The sequence below is a fragment of the Sebastes umbrosus genome, chromosome 10 (genome assembly GCF_015220745.1).
Source record: "Sebastes umbrosus isolate fSebUmb1 chromosome 10, fSebUmb1.pri, whole genome shotgun sequence".
Lineage (NCBI taxonomy): Eukaryota > Metazoa > Chordata > Actinopteri > Perciformes > Sebastidae > Sebastes > Sebastes umbrosus.
This window is the reverse complement of record NC_051278.1, coordinates 32639854-32655667: the sequence shown is the minus strand read 5'-3', so window position 1 is coordinate 32655667 and position 15814 is coordinate 32639854. Positions and strand designations below refer to the sequence as shown.

General features: G+C 41.0%; 1 protein-coding gene across 2 annotated transcripts in view; it reads left to right on the top strand.

The window, feature by feature from the left end:
- The first annotated feature begins 4262 nt into the window (after positions 1–4262).
- LOC119496206 (LIM domain-binding protein 3-like) overlaps positions 4263–15814 on the top strand; it is a 47173-nt gene continuing 35621 nt past the window's right edge. The window contains exons 1-3 of one of the 2 annotated variants that reach the window (XM_037783336.1): positions 4263–4401; positions 12605–12674; positions 13907–14100. In XM_037783336.1, coding sequence (XP_037639264.1) covers positions 12624–12674; positions 13907–14100 — 245 coding nt within the window. In that variant the 5' untranslated portion in view covers positions 4263–4401; positions 12605–12623. The remainder of the gene's footprint in view (positions 4402–12604; positions 12675–13906; positions 14101–15814) is intronic. The other variant, XM_037783335.1, reaches the window with a different exon arrangement.

Genomic DNA, 15814 nt, shown 5'->3' with positions numbered 1-15814 from the left:
GCTGCTTTAAGTATTGATAGTGTAGTAACATGTTCCTTGTCAGTGTTTTACTATTATATATGATGTTTCAGGATTAATAATACTGCTGCATTAGAAAAATGTGGTCTCTCTCTCTCGACATGATCATGACATGAGATATGAATGAATCTTTCCCTCTAACATACTCCGTAGCTCTCTCACAGAGTCCAGCAGCTAACTAGCTAGCTAACCCTATCCATAGAGTATAGAAGCATGGATGTATAAAGAGACGTCTGTAAATCAGAGGATCATTTTTTTAAGGTAATCAACTTCCAGGAGGAACACTTGAAGAGCCCTCATTTAAATCATTATGTCCTAGAAGTTTGTAAAATGAACTAACAGCTGTATCCAGAGTTATTTTCCTCGCCATAATGAACGGTCATCAGACCCACGGGACTGCACGCTCATATGACATATCTGGTTCTGCCAGCTTCCTGCTAGCTGTATGCGGCTGTAATAATGGATATATTGGCTGTATTTCATCACTTTTATTATCTTTTAATACACCCACAGGCTGTATGCTGTCAGCCTGTACTGTGGGTGGATGTATTAACGTCTCTGTTCCCAAACATCCGGCTATCGGCCAGTAGCTAGTAGCGATAGTAGTATGCAATAAACAGAACTTAATGTAGTTGTAGGCTATTTACTAACACGCAGGGCAAAAGCACAGGACACAACCTCTATACATCCATGGCTCTGTGGTCTACTGGATTCCTCTTCTACATCCATGCTCTGTGGGTCTACTGACCCTCTTCTACATCCATGCTCTGTGTCTACTGGACCCTCTTCTACATCCATGCTCTGTGGTCTATTGGATCCTCTTCTACATCCATGCTCTGTGGTCTGTTGGACCCTCTTCTACATCCATGCTCTGTGGTCTGTTGGACCCTCTTCTACATCCATGCTCTGTGGTCTACTGGACCCTCTTCTACATCCATGCTCTGTGGTCTGTTGGACCCTCTTCTACATCCATGCTCTGTGGTCTGTTGGACCCTCTTCTGCATCCATGCTCTGTGGTCTACTGGACCCTCTTCTACATCCATGCTCTGTGGTCTACTGGACCCTCTTCTACATCCATGCTCTGTGTCTGTTGGACTCCATTTTGAATCCTTGATATGAAAACGTTTGAGATTGCTCTCAACATCTGTGTGCTGGATTTTTCAAACTTCCATTTATGTCCATCGCTCACTTTATGCTCCTCTGGAAGCAGCCGGGCAAAAAAGATGAATTAATAAATAAGTAAACAGTTATAATAGTAAGAATATTAATAACATTTTCATTGTTCAAAACAGAGACATTAAATATGACAATAGAATAGAATAATTGTTTTACTTTTGTACAGCACTTAATAGGCGGACGTTTTACTGCCGTCTGGTAGTCGCTTTCAGTCCAAAATGGCGGAAGCATAGCTCTGCTGCTGGGCGCCGACGTTGCAATGGAACAAACAATTGACTTTCACTTCTTATCATTATACGTTTTTGCCCTATCTACCAGCATCAGAACAGAGAAAGGAGTGCGCGGCAGCGTGTTGCACCAGAGGAAAACAATGGTTTTGTTGGTGACACGTTTCTGTGTGATCTGCCCTAATGTTTATGTTGCATGGTTTTACTGCTGTAGATTTTTTTTAACTCCTTTTACCTAGTTTATTAGTTTAATCTACAGCAATGTATCTTACTCTATAAGATCATCATATGTTTGTAACATCGCTGTCCTGTGAGAACCACATATCTCTAAAGAGTCATGGTGACAGAAAAAACAGCCCTGTTTTAAACTTTGTGACGATGAACTTTCCAGCTGACCCAAGAGGCTTTTTAAAAAGTTTCTTTAGCTTAAGAAGTAGGAACACATAGAGGAACACTTCATCCTTCAGTTTATCACAAACATTCAACATTAACACATCTGGAGATACATGGTTTCACTGGATGGCAACTGTAATCTGTATTGTCACTGAAGCTGTCAGATAAATGTAGTGGAGTAAAAAGTACAATATTAACCTCTGAGATGTAGTGGAGTAATAAGAACTTTAAGTAGTAGAAGTATAAAGTTGCATAAAACAGAAAGACTCAATGAAGGTACAAGTACTTTAAGATTGTACTTAAGCACAGTACTTGAATGTACTTAGCTTCATTCCACAACTGTGCTTCTCTTATCTACTTCCATCTTTGACCTCCCCATCCTGCATCTCCACCATGCTCTGCACCTTTTTCCTCCTTTCAAACCTCATTATGGTCCTCCAGTCCTTCTCCACCTCATCTTTCTTCTCCAGCTCCTCCTCAACTCTCTCCTTCAAGTGGAGAGGTCAAAGGTCACGGCATTCAGACTGGAGATAGTATATTTCCTGTGGATGGAAATAATGGAGAAGTGAGAAAGACAAAGCAGGACAGGAGCGGGAGGGATTTTTGGGAGTAATCAGAATGAGTGGATGTGAGTCAGCGGGGGTTAGTGGTGTATGGACAGCTGTCCAGGGTTTAACTCTCAGGCATGAACACTTGTGTCCTGTCTTGTGTTTCGAGGCGCCACAGAGGCCTTGAGGCTCTAGACCGACTCTGTGGTTTAAAGGTCACAAGGTGAACATGTTCAAATGTTTCCATCCTGCTAAGGTCACATCTGAGGTCTCCATCTGATGGATGAAACTTCTCACTTTCTCTTAAAGGTCCTATATCATGCTCATTTTCAGGATCATACTTGTATTTTGTGTTTCTACTAGAATATGTTTACATTCTGTAATGTTCAAAAAAAACTTTGTTTCCTCATACTGTCGGCCTGAATATGCCTGTATTTACCCTGTCTTAAACGCTCTGTTTAGCGCATTTCGACGGAATTGCGACGGAATTGCGACAGAATTGCGTTGCTAGGCAACAGCTTGGGTCCATGTGTACTTCCAGTCAGCTGGTGACATTCATATACACTGCAACAAGGAATAAACTGGGACACATTTAGAATGTTTACGTTTAATTCTGTGTAAAGGGTCTAAATATTGTATATTTGTGACATCACAAATGGACAGAAATCCTGACAGCTTGTTTCAAATGCAGAGTTTCTGAATACGGGCTATGTGTATTTCCTGTAGATTGAGCATCTCGATACTTTCACAGTATTTATATAGGACTTAAGCCTGCTTTAAAATAAAAAAACATGTAAATCTCACTTTTTTATAATATGGGACCTTCAAGAGGTTTGGGGTTCAAAGCTCATCCAGTGAAGATTATGACTTCTATTCTCAGAACATTGTGAAGTTAGACCCCACTAATCACTATTTTTAGCCAAGTGAGTGTCATGCCGGCTAATCTGTCCGTCCACCACTTTGTTCCAGACTGAAATATCTCAACTATTGGATGGATTTTGATAAAATGTGGTTCAGACATTCATGTTCCCCTCAGAATGAATTGTAATAATAACTTTGGTGATCCTCTGACTTTTCATCATAGCGCCATCATCAGGTCAACATTTTAATGTGTCCAATACTTTGGTTATTGACCAAATACCTGCAGAACTAATGCCCTTTCCATCAGCCTCAGCTGTATTTTGTTTACTGATAATTAGCAAATGTTAGCATGCTAACTACTTCATTGCTAACCGCAGGTGCAATTTCATGCTAATATGTCACAGGCTTAAAAAGATAAGAGGAAGCAGGTTTCTCCCGAAGAAGCCAGTTCATTCTGTGATCCTCTCATGTCACATTGGTTTTTCTTCTTAAAAACTAATTTCAGATGTTTTCAGTTAAAAATGTAGACAAGATTTACAGAATTTTAAAGTCTACTAAGTTACCATTTTTTGAGTTTTTAATAAACACTTTTTTTTTTAACGCAGACATGTCGACCATTTTTGTTTGTGTAACTGTGTTGTGAATGAGGGTCAAAACTCCACTCCTGAGGTGGATTTTCAGATTAAGGGACATATTAATCGTTCATTTATTGATTCATTCTGCTCCCATTTGATTGATTGTTTCATGTGACGTGAACCTTTTCCATCCATCTTTTCATGATTAAGTGATTGAAAGATGCAGATTGACGTGTGCGCTGACCCTGTGGTGTGACATGAACCTACTTTCAGCATATAAAAGGAGATGGCATAAAAACAGGAAAAGTCTCCTCTTTACTTTTTAAAACAGAGTGGAGGACTTTTCTTCAGATTTGTTCTTGGTTTGTTTAAGTCATCCCATTATGTGTCCGATTAAAGATTCCTCGAGCAATCATATGACCTAAATGTCTTTGTCTTTGTGTTTGGACAGATCACTCCGGGCAGCAAGGCGGCGCAGGGTAACTTGGTCCAGGGTGATGTCATTGTCGCTATTGATGGTGTCGGCACTGACGGGATGACTCACCTGGAGGCCCAGAACAAGATCAAGATGGCCAATTAACAACCTGGCGCTCACCATGACAAGTAAGGACAGAAACTAATGACTAGACTTAACCAACATTTTTTCCAGTTACTGCATCATCTCAACAAGAAATAGTTCCAGCTACTTCATCGACTCAATAAGAAATAGCTCCAGTTACTGCATCGAATCAATAAGAAATAGTTCCAGTTTCTGCATCATCTCAACAAGAAATAGTTCCAGTTACTTCATCGACTCAATAAGAAATAGTTCCAGTTACTGCATCATCTCAACAAGAAAATAGTTCCAGTTACTGCATCATCTCAACAAGAAATAGTTCCAGTTACTTCATCGACTCAATAAGAAATAGTTCCAGTTACTTCATCGATTCAATAAGAAATAGTTCCAGTTACTTCATCGACTCAATAAGAAATAGTTCCAGTTACTTCATCGACTCAATAAGAAATAGTTCCAGTTACTGCATCGACTCAATAAGAAATAGTTCCAGTTACTTCATCGACTCAATAAGAAATAGTTCCAGTTACTGCATCGACTCAATAAGAAATAGTTCCAGTTACTTCATCGACTCAATAAGAAATAGTTCCAGTTACTTCATCGACTCAATAAGAAATAGTTCCAGTTACTGCATCGACTCAACAAGAAATAGTTCCAGTTACTGCATCGACTCAACAAAAAATGGTTCCAGTTACATTCCAGTTATATTTAGGGATGTTAATAATTAACCGTTTAAACCATTAACCGACATTAAGCATTTTTACGATTAACCCCATCAGTTCAATGTTAATAATTAACTCAAAAGCTGAGCGGCTCAGAAGAGCGGCTCCTCACTTTAAGGAGAAAAACTGGTCCACCTTAATAGCCCACCTTAAGAGGCGGAGCCGGAGTTGCAGGATACAGGAAGTTGGCTCCGTCTCCAGCTCGCTTGAGCGGAGTGGAGGAGTTGTAGTTTAGTAGCATTTATTCACCAACAAATAAACTGTCCACACACTGCTACACCTACGATCACAGCTAGAACACCACCAACAACCTCACACTCACCACCAACACACACACACACAGTCTGTTGGAAACTCACTAAAGTTACTCAGACTACGTGTGCGGCGGCGAGCACGAAGCCTCCGGCAATGCTAGAGCTGCTAACGTAGCACAAACACACACTGTTTGTTGGACACTCACTAAAGTTCCGCCGGGCAGACACACAGCTGACAACCTGCTAAACTAAACTAAATGTGCGGTGGAGATTTTACTGGGAAAGTGGGCTGCATGTCCGCGACACTACACGCAGCATCGTAGCTGCTAAGTTAACGCTCCCGGACGGTGAACTGGAGACTCCCGTCAACCAATATCTGTTGTGCTCCTGCAGCTGGTACACCGCTGCATGAGAGGCACAACTCTTGTCGGTTAACGGTTAATAATCGGTTAACGAGGGTCAGTTATCGGTTAGGACAATTTTTCAAAATTAGCACCTTATTTATATTCTATCATTAGATTATTATTATTACTCATGCATTAATGTCAAAGCAGGATTTGACTGTTGTAGTTGGTCGAGGTGGAGCTCATTTGAACAATTAACTAGTAATTATTTTCATTATGGATTAATCTGCTGATTGTTTTCTCCATTAATCGATTGATAGTTTGGTTTGTATAAATTTGTTTAGTCCAACCAACAGTCCAGACCTCAATATTATTACTAATTCATTACAATTATAAACAGTATTAAAAGGAAAAGCAGCAAATCTGGAACCATGAAATGTATTTACATGAAAATGACTTCAACCATCAAAATGTTCAATTAATTTTCTATCGATTGACTAATTGATTAATGGACTAATGGTTTCAGCTATACCTGATAAACTGATGGAGAGTTTAATTTATGGCAATACATATTTTATAAACTCTTCATATGCTTTTTGTTTAAAAATCTTAATTTGTAAAGTAACCAAAGCTGTCAGATAAAATGTAGGGAAGAAGTAGAAAGTGGCACGAAGAGAAAATACTCAAGTAAAGTACAAGTAGCCTCAAATTTGTACTTAAATATACTATTTGGTAAATGGTAAATGGACTAGCATTTATATAACGCTTTTCTAGTCTTCCGACCACTCAACCTACTGGAATAAATGTACTTAGATAAATTCCACCACAGCTCTAATATTATACTATAATGGAGGATTATATATTGTTCTGAAGTTGCTGTGTGTCTTAAATGCTTCAGAGTAAACAAAGGGAAACGATTGGCTGCTGCAGATGTTGAATATCAGGCTGCTTCGGTGTCACTCAGGACTTAAATAGAGAGAAATCATCCTTCTGGTACCCTGAAGGTGTCTTACAGAGGAGATCTGATAAGCTCAGTGAGGAAATGAATGTTGGTTCACAGCAGAGGTTCCATAACTGCAAACCCTCTGGGTGATGAAGATAAGACGTTGGGCTGAGGATGAGGAGCCTTTCTCATCATTTTTCTCATTCGTGTTGTTTTGTGAGTGTAAAGTGGGCGGTGAGGCCTGTGGTGGACCGCAGGAGATAGAGGTCAGGAAATAGACGTGAAGCTTTGACTCACTACAGCAAATATAATAGAATCTATTTGACCTTCGCACTTCCTCCTCTGATGAAAACACACACAATTCAGAGAATACAATAACATACAATAGAATCCATTTTCATTTCAAGGTCTATGTGTTTTTTTTTCCTTCCCCCGCAAGCACAAAACGGTCCGTAATAATCTGTGATTGTCAGTTGGTTGGATCTGTCAAATACTTGATTTGAGATTTCTGGCTTCAATTTTAGAACTCATTCCAACAAGTGGTCCAGATTATAAAATAAGATATTCTGCCTTTAAAACTGCAGTAGGCAGATTGGAGCAAATATGATTTGCAAGATTTCACAGAGGCGGAGGAAAACAACCAATCAGAGCCAAGCTGGAGCCTTGCCGTCTCTGAGCAGCTGTCAATCACTCACAAACTACGATCAAACAGTCAAACTAGGCAGCGCTGATCAAATATAAATCATATTCTGTTACTGTAATACCTATTTTTCGCATAAAATGTTTTCAGAATCATCTTGTAGTGTACTGTTTAGCTGTACAATTAGAAAGTTTCTGACCCCGCAGCCATGTTGAGATCTGATGAGGATATACCAAGCACCGCCCACCAGCTGGAGCAAACTTTGAAAACAGTTGAGGCGAGAAATAGGCATTAAGTTGAATGAACAGCCAATAGGAACGCTCTCTCTGAAATGACCTTTGATTGGTCAAAGTCTCCCATAGGGATGTCATGAGAACCAAGTCGATGCCAAAATTTTAAAAAACGTGACGGTACTCTGTTTCTACAGTCCCGAAGGTACCGTACGATGCCTGTAATGGTCATTGGTAGTGATGTGACGGTGAGGAAACTTTTCCCACCGGTTAATAAACTTGTGACAACACCGGTGTTACCGATTACAACCGGACATTTTACAAGAAGAGATGACGGTCAACATGTGCAGAGCGCTGACTCTGATCTTTACCGTCGGGTGGCGGTGTGTCTGGCCTCTCCGGTAGAGCTTTTGCTGCGGGGCTCCGCTGCGGGGGTCTACCTGGTGCCGCCCGCTCCGTGCACACCGGCTGTGACGGCTCCATCCACCTCGTGGCGATTACCTCATTAACGTTCTGGTTCCCTTATAGCGTTGAGATTAAACGTGAAATATTGCCAAATAGGTGCGTTTGCTTTTCACTTCAACAACAAATCCTCTGCTCCTACTCCTGCTACTCTGAGCTGACGGACCAGATGCATTCATGGTCAGTATGTAGTGTCCGTCGTCTGACTATCGATTGATAACACGCCGCTGATACACCAAAATGAACTAAATGGGTAAATTATTTTTATTTATTACTTAAAGGCTACATGCCTCTGTTTTTTTGTAATGTTCAAATCTTTTTAATAAAAGAGTACGTGTTGAATTACAGGGGATTTATTGTTTTTTTATTTATTTTTTTACCGTGGTATCGAATTGGTATCGAGAATCATGGAAATTCACTGGTATTGGTAATCGACTACTAGATTTCTGGTATCGTGACATCCCTAGTCTCCCGTCACAGGCTAGATGTTCTAAAGCCTGAAAACAGAGCCATGAGGAGGAGCAGAAGTCTTGTTTTCTCTCAGAACACTTGAATTACAATATGCTAAAAGGATTCTGCCTACTGCCACTTTAAGAACAGCCCATATGAGCTTTTCTGATCTGACGTCAGTGCCTTCAAAAACAAAATATTTATATTAGCGTTTTCTTATCTGCCAATGCTACATCTTTACACATGAAGATCAGTTTGCTAGCGACGGTTTTTCTTACTCAGCATGTGGAAATCCTGCGTTACAAACTGGAGGGGTGGATTTTGAAAGGTGTGGGACATTTGCCAAGCAGGGAGGGGTTAATGAAAGACACTATCGAGCTGCATTATGGTGGTATTAGTACTGTTACTTCAGTAAAGGATCTGAATACTTCTTCCACTACTAGTTATGGAAAAAATAGCATCCAGCGTTTTTTAAACAAGGTCGGTCCACCACTTTGGTCCAGACTAAATATCTCAACAAACTATTGAATGGATTTTTATGAAATGTGGTTCAGACATTCATGTTCCCCCATCATGGATGGTTCCAGCTTCACTTTCATTCATAAAAGCCCTGGATACAAACAGAAATTATCCTTGTTGTCACGTGGAACAGTGAAGTAGATCCCTGACCCGTTACCCATCACCTCTGTACAAGTCGGGGAAGATGGAGAGCTTGGTTGGGGTCCAACATGTTGTCTGCCATGCAGGGCTGCACAATCAATCGAATGTTAATGACAATCACAATTTTGGATTCCCACAATTAAATGAACATGATCGCCTGCGATATTGACATTTAAAATGCGTGTTCTGCTCATAGAAAACTGCTGCATATCATATCAAGTGCTTCCGAAACTAACAGCGAACCATCAGCCAGCGATTGAGATGTTTTGGCTCCACTTTTGAGGATATATAATATCTATACAACCAATGTGTTTATGATTTCATTGAGAGCATAGAATTGTTTATCTAGCCTCTTAATGTTGCTAATTTTGCTCTCAAAGTGCACCAGATTGATGCATTGACTTTAAAATGTAGCTAGCAAAAGGGTAGTGTGACTATTCCTGTGTTTTTTCATATTACAGAAAAAAAATATTACAATGTCAGTTTTTTTTCAGCATGGTGCAGCCCTAATGTATACATTAGCAGGAATGTAGCACAGCATGGAAAGTGAAAGCAGTGCTCTGTTTATTTCAAAGGGACTCTATGTAAAGAAATTGCTTGTTAACAGCGACACCTGTGGCCGTTAAGTCAACCAAAGTCAGCGTCCTGTTGCTTGCGCTCGCGTTTGTGCTCGCTCTATATAGACATGAACGAGCATCGCTCAACACAGTGAGGCGACACACGTCAGCTAAAACCACGATATCACTCTATATTTCAGCTGCTTGGCAGTAATGTTAGCTGACCAGACGAAGGTCTCTCCATGAATCAATGCTGATCCTAGTGTTGGCTTTTCCTGCTTCAGCCCCCCGACCGCGGCCGGAGGGAACAGGGGAGACACCGTAGTTTTGGTTGGAGACGATAACGTTTCTCTCTGCGGAGGCCCCGTCACTTCACAAGACACGGGAAACCTCTGTTGGTCTGGAGGAACTGCAGCAGTTATTTCTGCACAAACGTCCACTGTACATTCACTAAATATTCTCAGAGCTACTAACTCTTCTGCAGTGTAGAGTGTGCGCGCATGCACGTGAGAGTGGAGCGAAAGAGAGAGAACGAGCACGTTGTGTGAGTGAAGGCAAGCAGAGGAGCAGAGACTCCGATCCTGGAGACCAAAGCTACGGTCTCCCCCGCGTCCTCCGACCGCGGCCAACACTGTTTAACAGACGGGCTTCACTAGATACAACCAAGAGGTTTTGGTGCTTCACTGTAGTTTGTGTTGGAGTCTGAGTCTGAACAGCGTAGCCACACGCGAGCGCGCACGGGACACCGACCCGCAATGATTTATACGTGTAAGAAGTTACAAACAGTCCCTTTAATGTGAAAGTGCAATAATACAAATATGTTGTCGCTGAAATCAATGAATAATCGTGATGAGTAATAGTGATCTCAATATTGATCAAATAATGGTGATTATTATTTTGGCCATATTGGTGCCGCCCCTACTGCCATGTCTCTGAGTCAGGATTTTATGAGTCTAATCGACTAATTTGAAACAGCGACCCTTTCATCCTGTAGTCTGTTCCCAGCGTTAAATAAGTCAATATCAGACTGATTAAATGACATGTTATCTTGCTATTCTCTTCAGGAAGTAGCTCTGTTCGTTCTTTATGCAATAGATAGCAAATATGTTGTCTTAAGTTTGGTTGTTTGGTGTCTGGTGTTCAGTACAGTGTGCCAACTTTCCATCTGTGTTCACTTCTCAGTGCTGCTCTCACATGAATACAGTCCTTCAGTCCATCTCTTATCTTTTTTAAGGCCAGAGTATGATTGCATGCCTTTGCGGCTGAATATTATTATGGTTTTGTTTGTGTCCATATATGTCTTTTATGTCCTTTCAACCCTTTCCTTCACTGAGGTAAATGGACTTGAATTCTCCCGTGCAGAGGTCATCATGTAACAATAACTCTCTGACCCTCACAAGGACATTTTCTCTGACCTCTGACCCTCGACCTCCTGCTCTTCTCTCTTGTAGCTGAAGGTTTTTTCTATTGTTGCCTTCGTTCTACAGGTGAAGAAGGGATGCTGACACAGTTTCACTGTTTGTTCTCTCTCAGCGTCCTTCTGTTGATCAGTAAACAGAATGTTTCCATCACAGTGACCCACATACTGAAGGATAAAATGAAATGCCTACAAACTAATCTCTTAATGCATTTCAATCACTGTGCACTTTGTACTCGGGAGATGGTTGGGCTCAAGCAATCTGAGGGGAAAAAAAACAAGCAAACAAAGATGACCTTTGTTTTTCCTCATCTTTAATTGCAAACTGGAATTGATTATTTTATAGCTGTAAAATTTTAAACTTTGGTTATGAAAGTTGAGAACTAGTTTTGGGAGGATGCACTCATTGATTTTGTTTAATATTTATAATACAGTTCTTGCTATATGACAAAGTAAGACTTATTATGTCGTTAACAACAGTATGATTTCTTAATAAACTTTCAAACTGGTTTGTATATTTATTAGGGCTGTCAAAGTTAATGCGATAATAACGAGTTAACGCAATATTCGTTTTAACGCCACTAATTTCTTTAACGCAACTTGTCATTTTTAGGTTGTAGTGACTCAGTTTTAAAGCTAGAGTGAAGATACCGGTATCATATGAAATTAGAAAACATAAGGAAGCCACTGGTACCAACCATAGTAAGGCTAGAGGCTAAATAACGCTCTAAACTTTAAAAACTTAATTTTTAGCAAGGAAAAACTGGCATGTTCTTTTTCAAAGGGGTCCCTTGACCTCTGATCTCCAGATCAGTGAATGTAAATGGGTTCTATGGGTACCCACGAGTCTCCCCTTTACAGACATGCCCACTTTATGATAATCACATGCAGTTTGGGGCAAGTCATAGTCAAGGTCAGCACACTGACACACTGACAGCTGTTGTTGCTTGTTGGGCTGCAGTTTACCATGTTATGATTTGAGCATATTGTTTTATGCTAAATGCAGTACCTGTGAGGGTTTCTGGACAATATCTGTCATTGTTTTGTGTTGTTAATTGATTTACAATAATAAATATATACATACATTTGCATAAAGCAGCATATTTGCCCACTCCCATGTTGATAAGAGTATTAAATACTTGACAAATCTCCTTTAAGGTACATTTTGAATTGTGATTAAATATTTGAATCGATTGACAGCCCTAATTTTCTTTGAACTGCAGCAAAATGTCAACACCATCACAGACTGTTGTTTTGTTTGTGCCTGTTGATGTCCACACCTTCTAGGAGGGTCCAGGGACATGCTCCCCGGGAAGAATATTTTGTTCAATTTAAAGTTATATGCATCAATCTGGTGCACTTTGAGAGCAAAATGAAGAGCCTAGATCTATGAATAACTTTGTAAACAATGTTGTGCTCTCACAATTCAATCATAAACACATTGGTTGTATCGAAATGAATGGTGATGACACAGCAGAAAAGTCACAGCCACAAAGCATGGTAAAGGAAAGTTAATCAGAAGTCTGTCAGACGTCACACATCATCACCTCTGTGTTTTTTTTTTCTTCCTGCAGGGCGAAGCGTCCCGTTCCGATGCAAACACCGAGAATCGACATCCCTTTTCCCATGATCCCTCACCAACAGGTTAACTTTACCCATAATGCATTTCTGCTGCTGCACACAGCTTTCACAGTGGATGCCTGTTGTCCCCAAAACCACCCTGGACACTGTGGTGAAACTGATCAGCTGCTATCTGGTATTAATGACCATCTTATAGCATAAATAGATTTACTTTCACTCAGAAGCATAACTGTATGTATGAATCAAACTGATGTGGAAATCCAGTCAGTCAGTAGTTCAAATGTTATATTTTCATATCCCATACTTTCATATTTTGTTGTTTATATTTTCCTCCTCAGTGTCTCTAAACAGCTTAACTTTTGATGTAAATCTGTGTTTTGTTTCTAAGCCAGCTAATTATGGAGTATTGTCAGCACATTTAGAGATTTATTTTTCTCTCTGTAAGCATCAAAATGTGGACGGTTCAGACTGAGCACACGTTCTGCTCTGCCAAAAGAAATACAAGTAGACAAACACAATGCTGCATGTATAAGGACCCCCCCCCCCCCCCACACACACACACACACACACACACACACACACACACACACGCACACACACACTGTGGACTCCCTGCAGCCTCCATCCTCTCAGTTTCAGTCACACTGGTTTAACATAATGAGTTGTCGCCTCTTGGTGGCCGCAGGAAGAAAAACATGAACTTCATCCATGTTGTCTCAAATGCAGTAAGGCAGATTCACCATAAGCCAACACTCCCATGTCTGTTCTACTGCAAACCTCTCAAAAGCCACTGGATGAACCCGAAGACATTTGGTTAATCATTAAAATGATTAATGTCTTTAATCCATGAAAACATGTTTTGTACACATTTTCCAGCTTTATGTATCAACTGATGAGAGTGGAAAGCAGTAAGAGCTTATAATAATAATGCATATTATAATAAGACTACAATTACAAAAATAAAATGTAAAAAACCCACATTTTTAAATATTACAATGTGGAGCAAATATTTTACATATAATGTAAGACAGTGTCATGGATTGAGATACTAATAATCACATTTTTTAATTACTTGATTTTGTAATTGTAATGGTGATTAAAAAAAAGAATTGATGAAAAAGATGCAGAAATGTTGACAGTTTACTTTCAGGTTCCTATAATAACACATTTTTTACAACATTTAAAGTATAATTTGTCTATAAAACATATTGAACAGATATTGATAGTTGTTGCCCAACATTCTCTGCCCCGTCCCTCCCCGCCCCGTCTCCTCCCACATCCTGCTCCATCTGAAGCCTCAGTCAGTGCAGGTCAACGGCCGCCTGTCGGCCTGCAGCGTCTCCTCCGGGCCTGTAGAGGCAGACTCTCCCGGAAGGAGGGCGGCGGCGGGCAGCCCCGCTCAGAGGAAGCAGTATAATTCACCAATCGGCCTATACTCAGAGGGGACTCTGAGGGAGATGGCAGCCGTTCAGGCGGGTCGGCCTGCCGGGTACGTAGAGACGAAGAGGAGGAAACATGGCAGTAGTTTGTTTCTCAGAGGCAGAGCTGCTGAAAGAAAGAGGGAATAAAACATAAACCTGGTCAGGAGGAGCTAAACAACCACAAGATGGGCCATGGTAGCACAGAGAGAGCAGGAGAAATTATGAAGAGTCAGACGGAAAAATACTCAAATTATTTTCCGAAAGGATGAGAGAGACCGTCAACAAACCAATCAATGTCAAGTATAGTCAAATGGACATAGGTGACGATGATGGGAAATAGGTGGTGACGACGAGATGTAGGTGATGACAACAGGAGAGGACATAGGTGATGATGATCGGGACGTAGATGATGATGACGGGACGTAGATGATGATGACGGGACGTAGGCGAAGATGACGGGACGTAGGTGATGACGACGGGACGTAGGTGGTGACGACGGGACGTAGGTGGTGACAACGGGACGTAGGTGATGACGACGGGACGTAGATGGTGACGACGAGATGTAGGTGATGATGATCGGGAAGTAGATGGTGATGATCGGGACGTCGGTGGTTACGACGGGACGTAGGTGATGATGACGGGACGTAGGTGATGACGACCGGACGTAGGTGATGATGACGGGACGTAGGTGGTGACGACGGGACATAGGTGATGATGACTAGGTGATGATGACGGGATGTAGGTGGTGATGACGGGACTTAGGTGGTGACAACGGGACGTAGGTGATGAGGACAATACGTAGGTGATGACAACGGGATGTAGGTGATGACAAGGGTACGTAGGTGCCAACGGTACGTAGGTGACAACGAGACGTAGGTGATGACAACGGTACGTAGGTGACGACGAGACGTAGGTGATGACAACGGTACGTCGACTTTCATGTGTGAAAAGCCTTAGAGGTGTTGGTAAGTGTATTTTTTAACTTTTAACTTGACTGAGGCTCACTGTTTCCTTCTGATTCCAGTCTTTAGGCTAAGCTAGTCTAACCTAGCTCTGCTTGTTATGGATGCAGATGTTTGAACACATTACTACTCTCTACTCAAGTTGTGTCAACATGATGTCAATGTGTCCCCTGAAATATCTTCACTCATTTGCCTTTCTCATGGCAAAGGGAGAACAGATGCTAACAAACCCAGCACTCTGCTAAATAATGACAGTTAGTTTGTTTACACGCCCACCTTTCCAAATTCAACAAATCACTCCGGCCTGTAAAATGTAGGTGTTTGTATATATTTTAATCACAGCTGATGCTTTATTGTTTAAGTTTCTCAGACAAACTTTTTTTTTTGGGCTTTTTATGAACCTGTGCAGCAGCTCCATCTCTGAGATCCCTGCTATCTTTTAGCAGCATTAACCTGCCATGTTGACCAGCACGTCACACCTGAGAAATATCTCACTCTGATGAAAGATTAATAACTGACTCCTCTAAACCTCCGCTCTGCTCTGCTGACCTTTAACCCCAAAAAGAAGGAGAAAAGTTGGCTGATCAGAACATTCAGTGTCTTAATCTGTCAAAAACAAAACATGGGCTGCATCTGAGTAGAACTAATAAATGGTAACAGATTATATATATATATATAAATCCTCAATGTATGCTGTGAAACATGAAGAAGAAGTGGGTCACAGCAGCATTTAAAACAGTGGGCTACCTCCGGGTCTGAGAAGTGAAGCCAACGCTGAAGTGCCTTAAACTTGCATTCTTTCTAACAGCCAGCAGGGGGC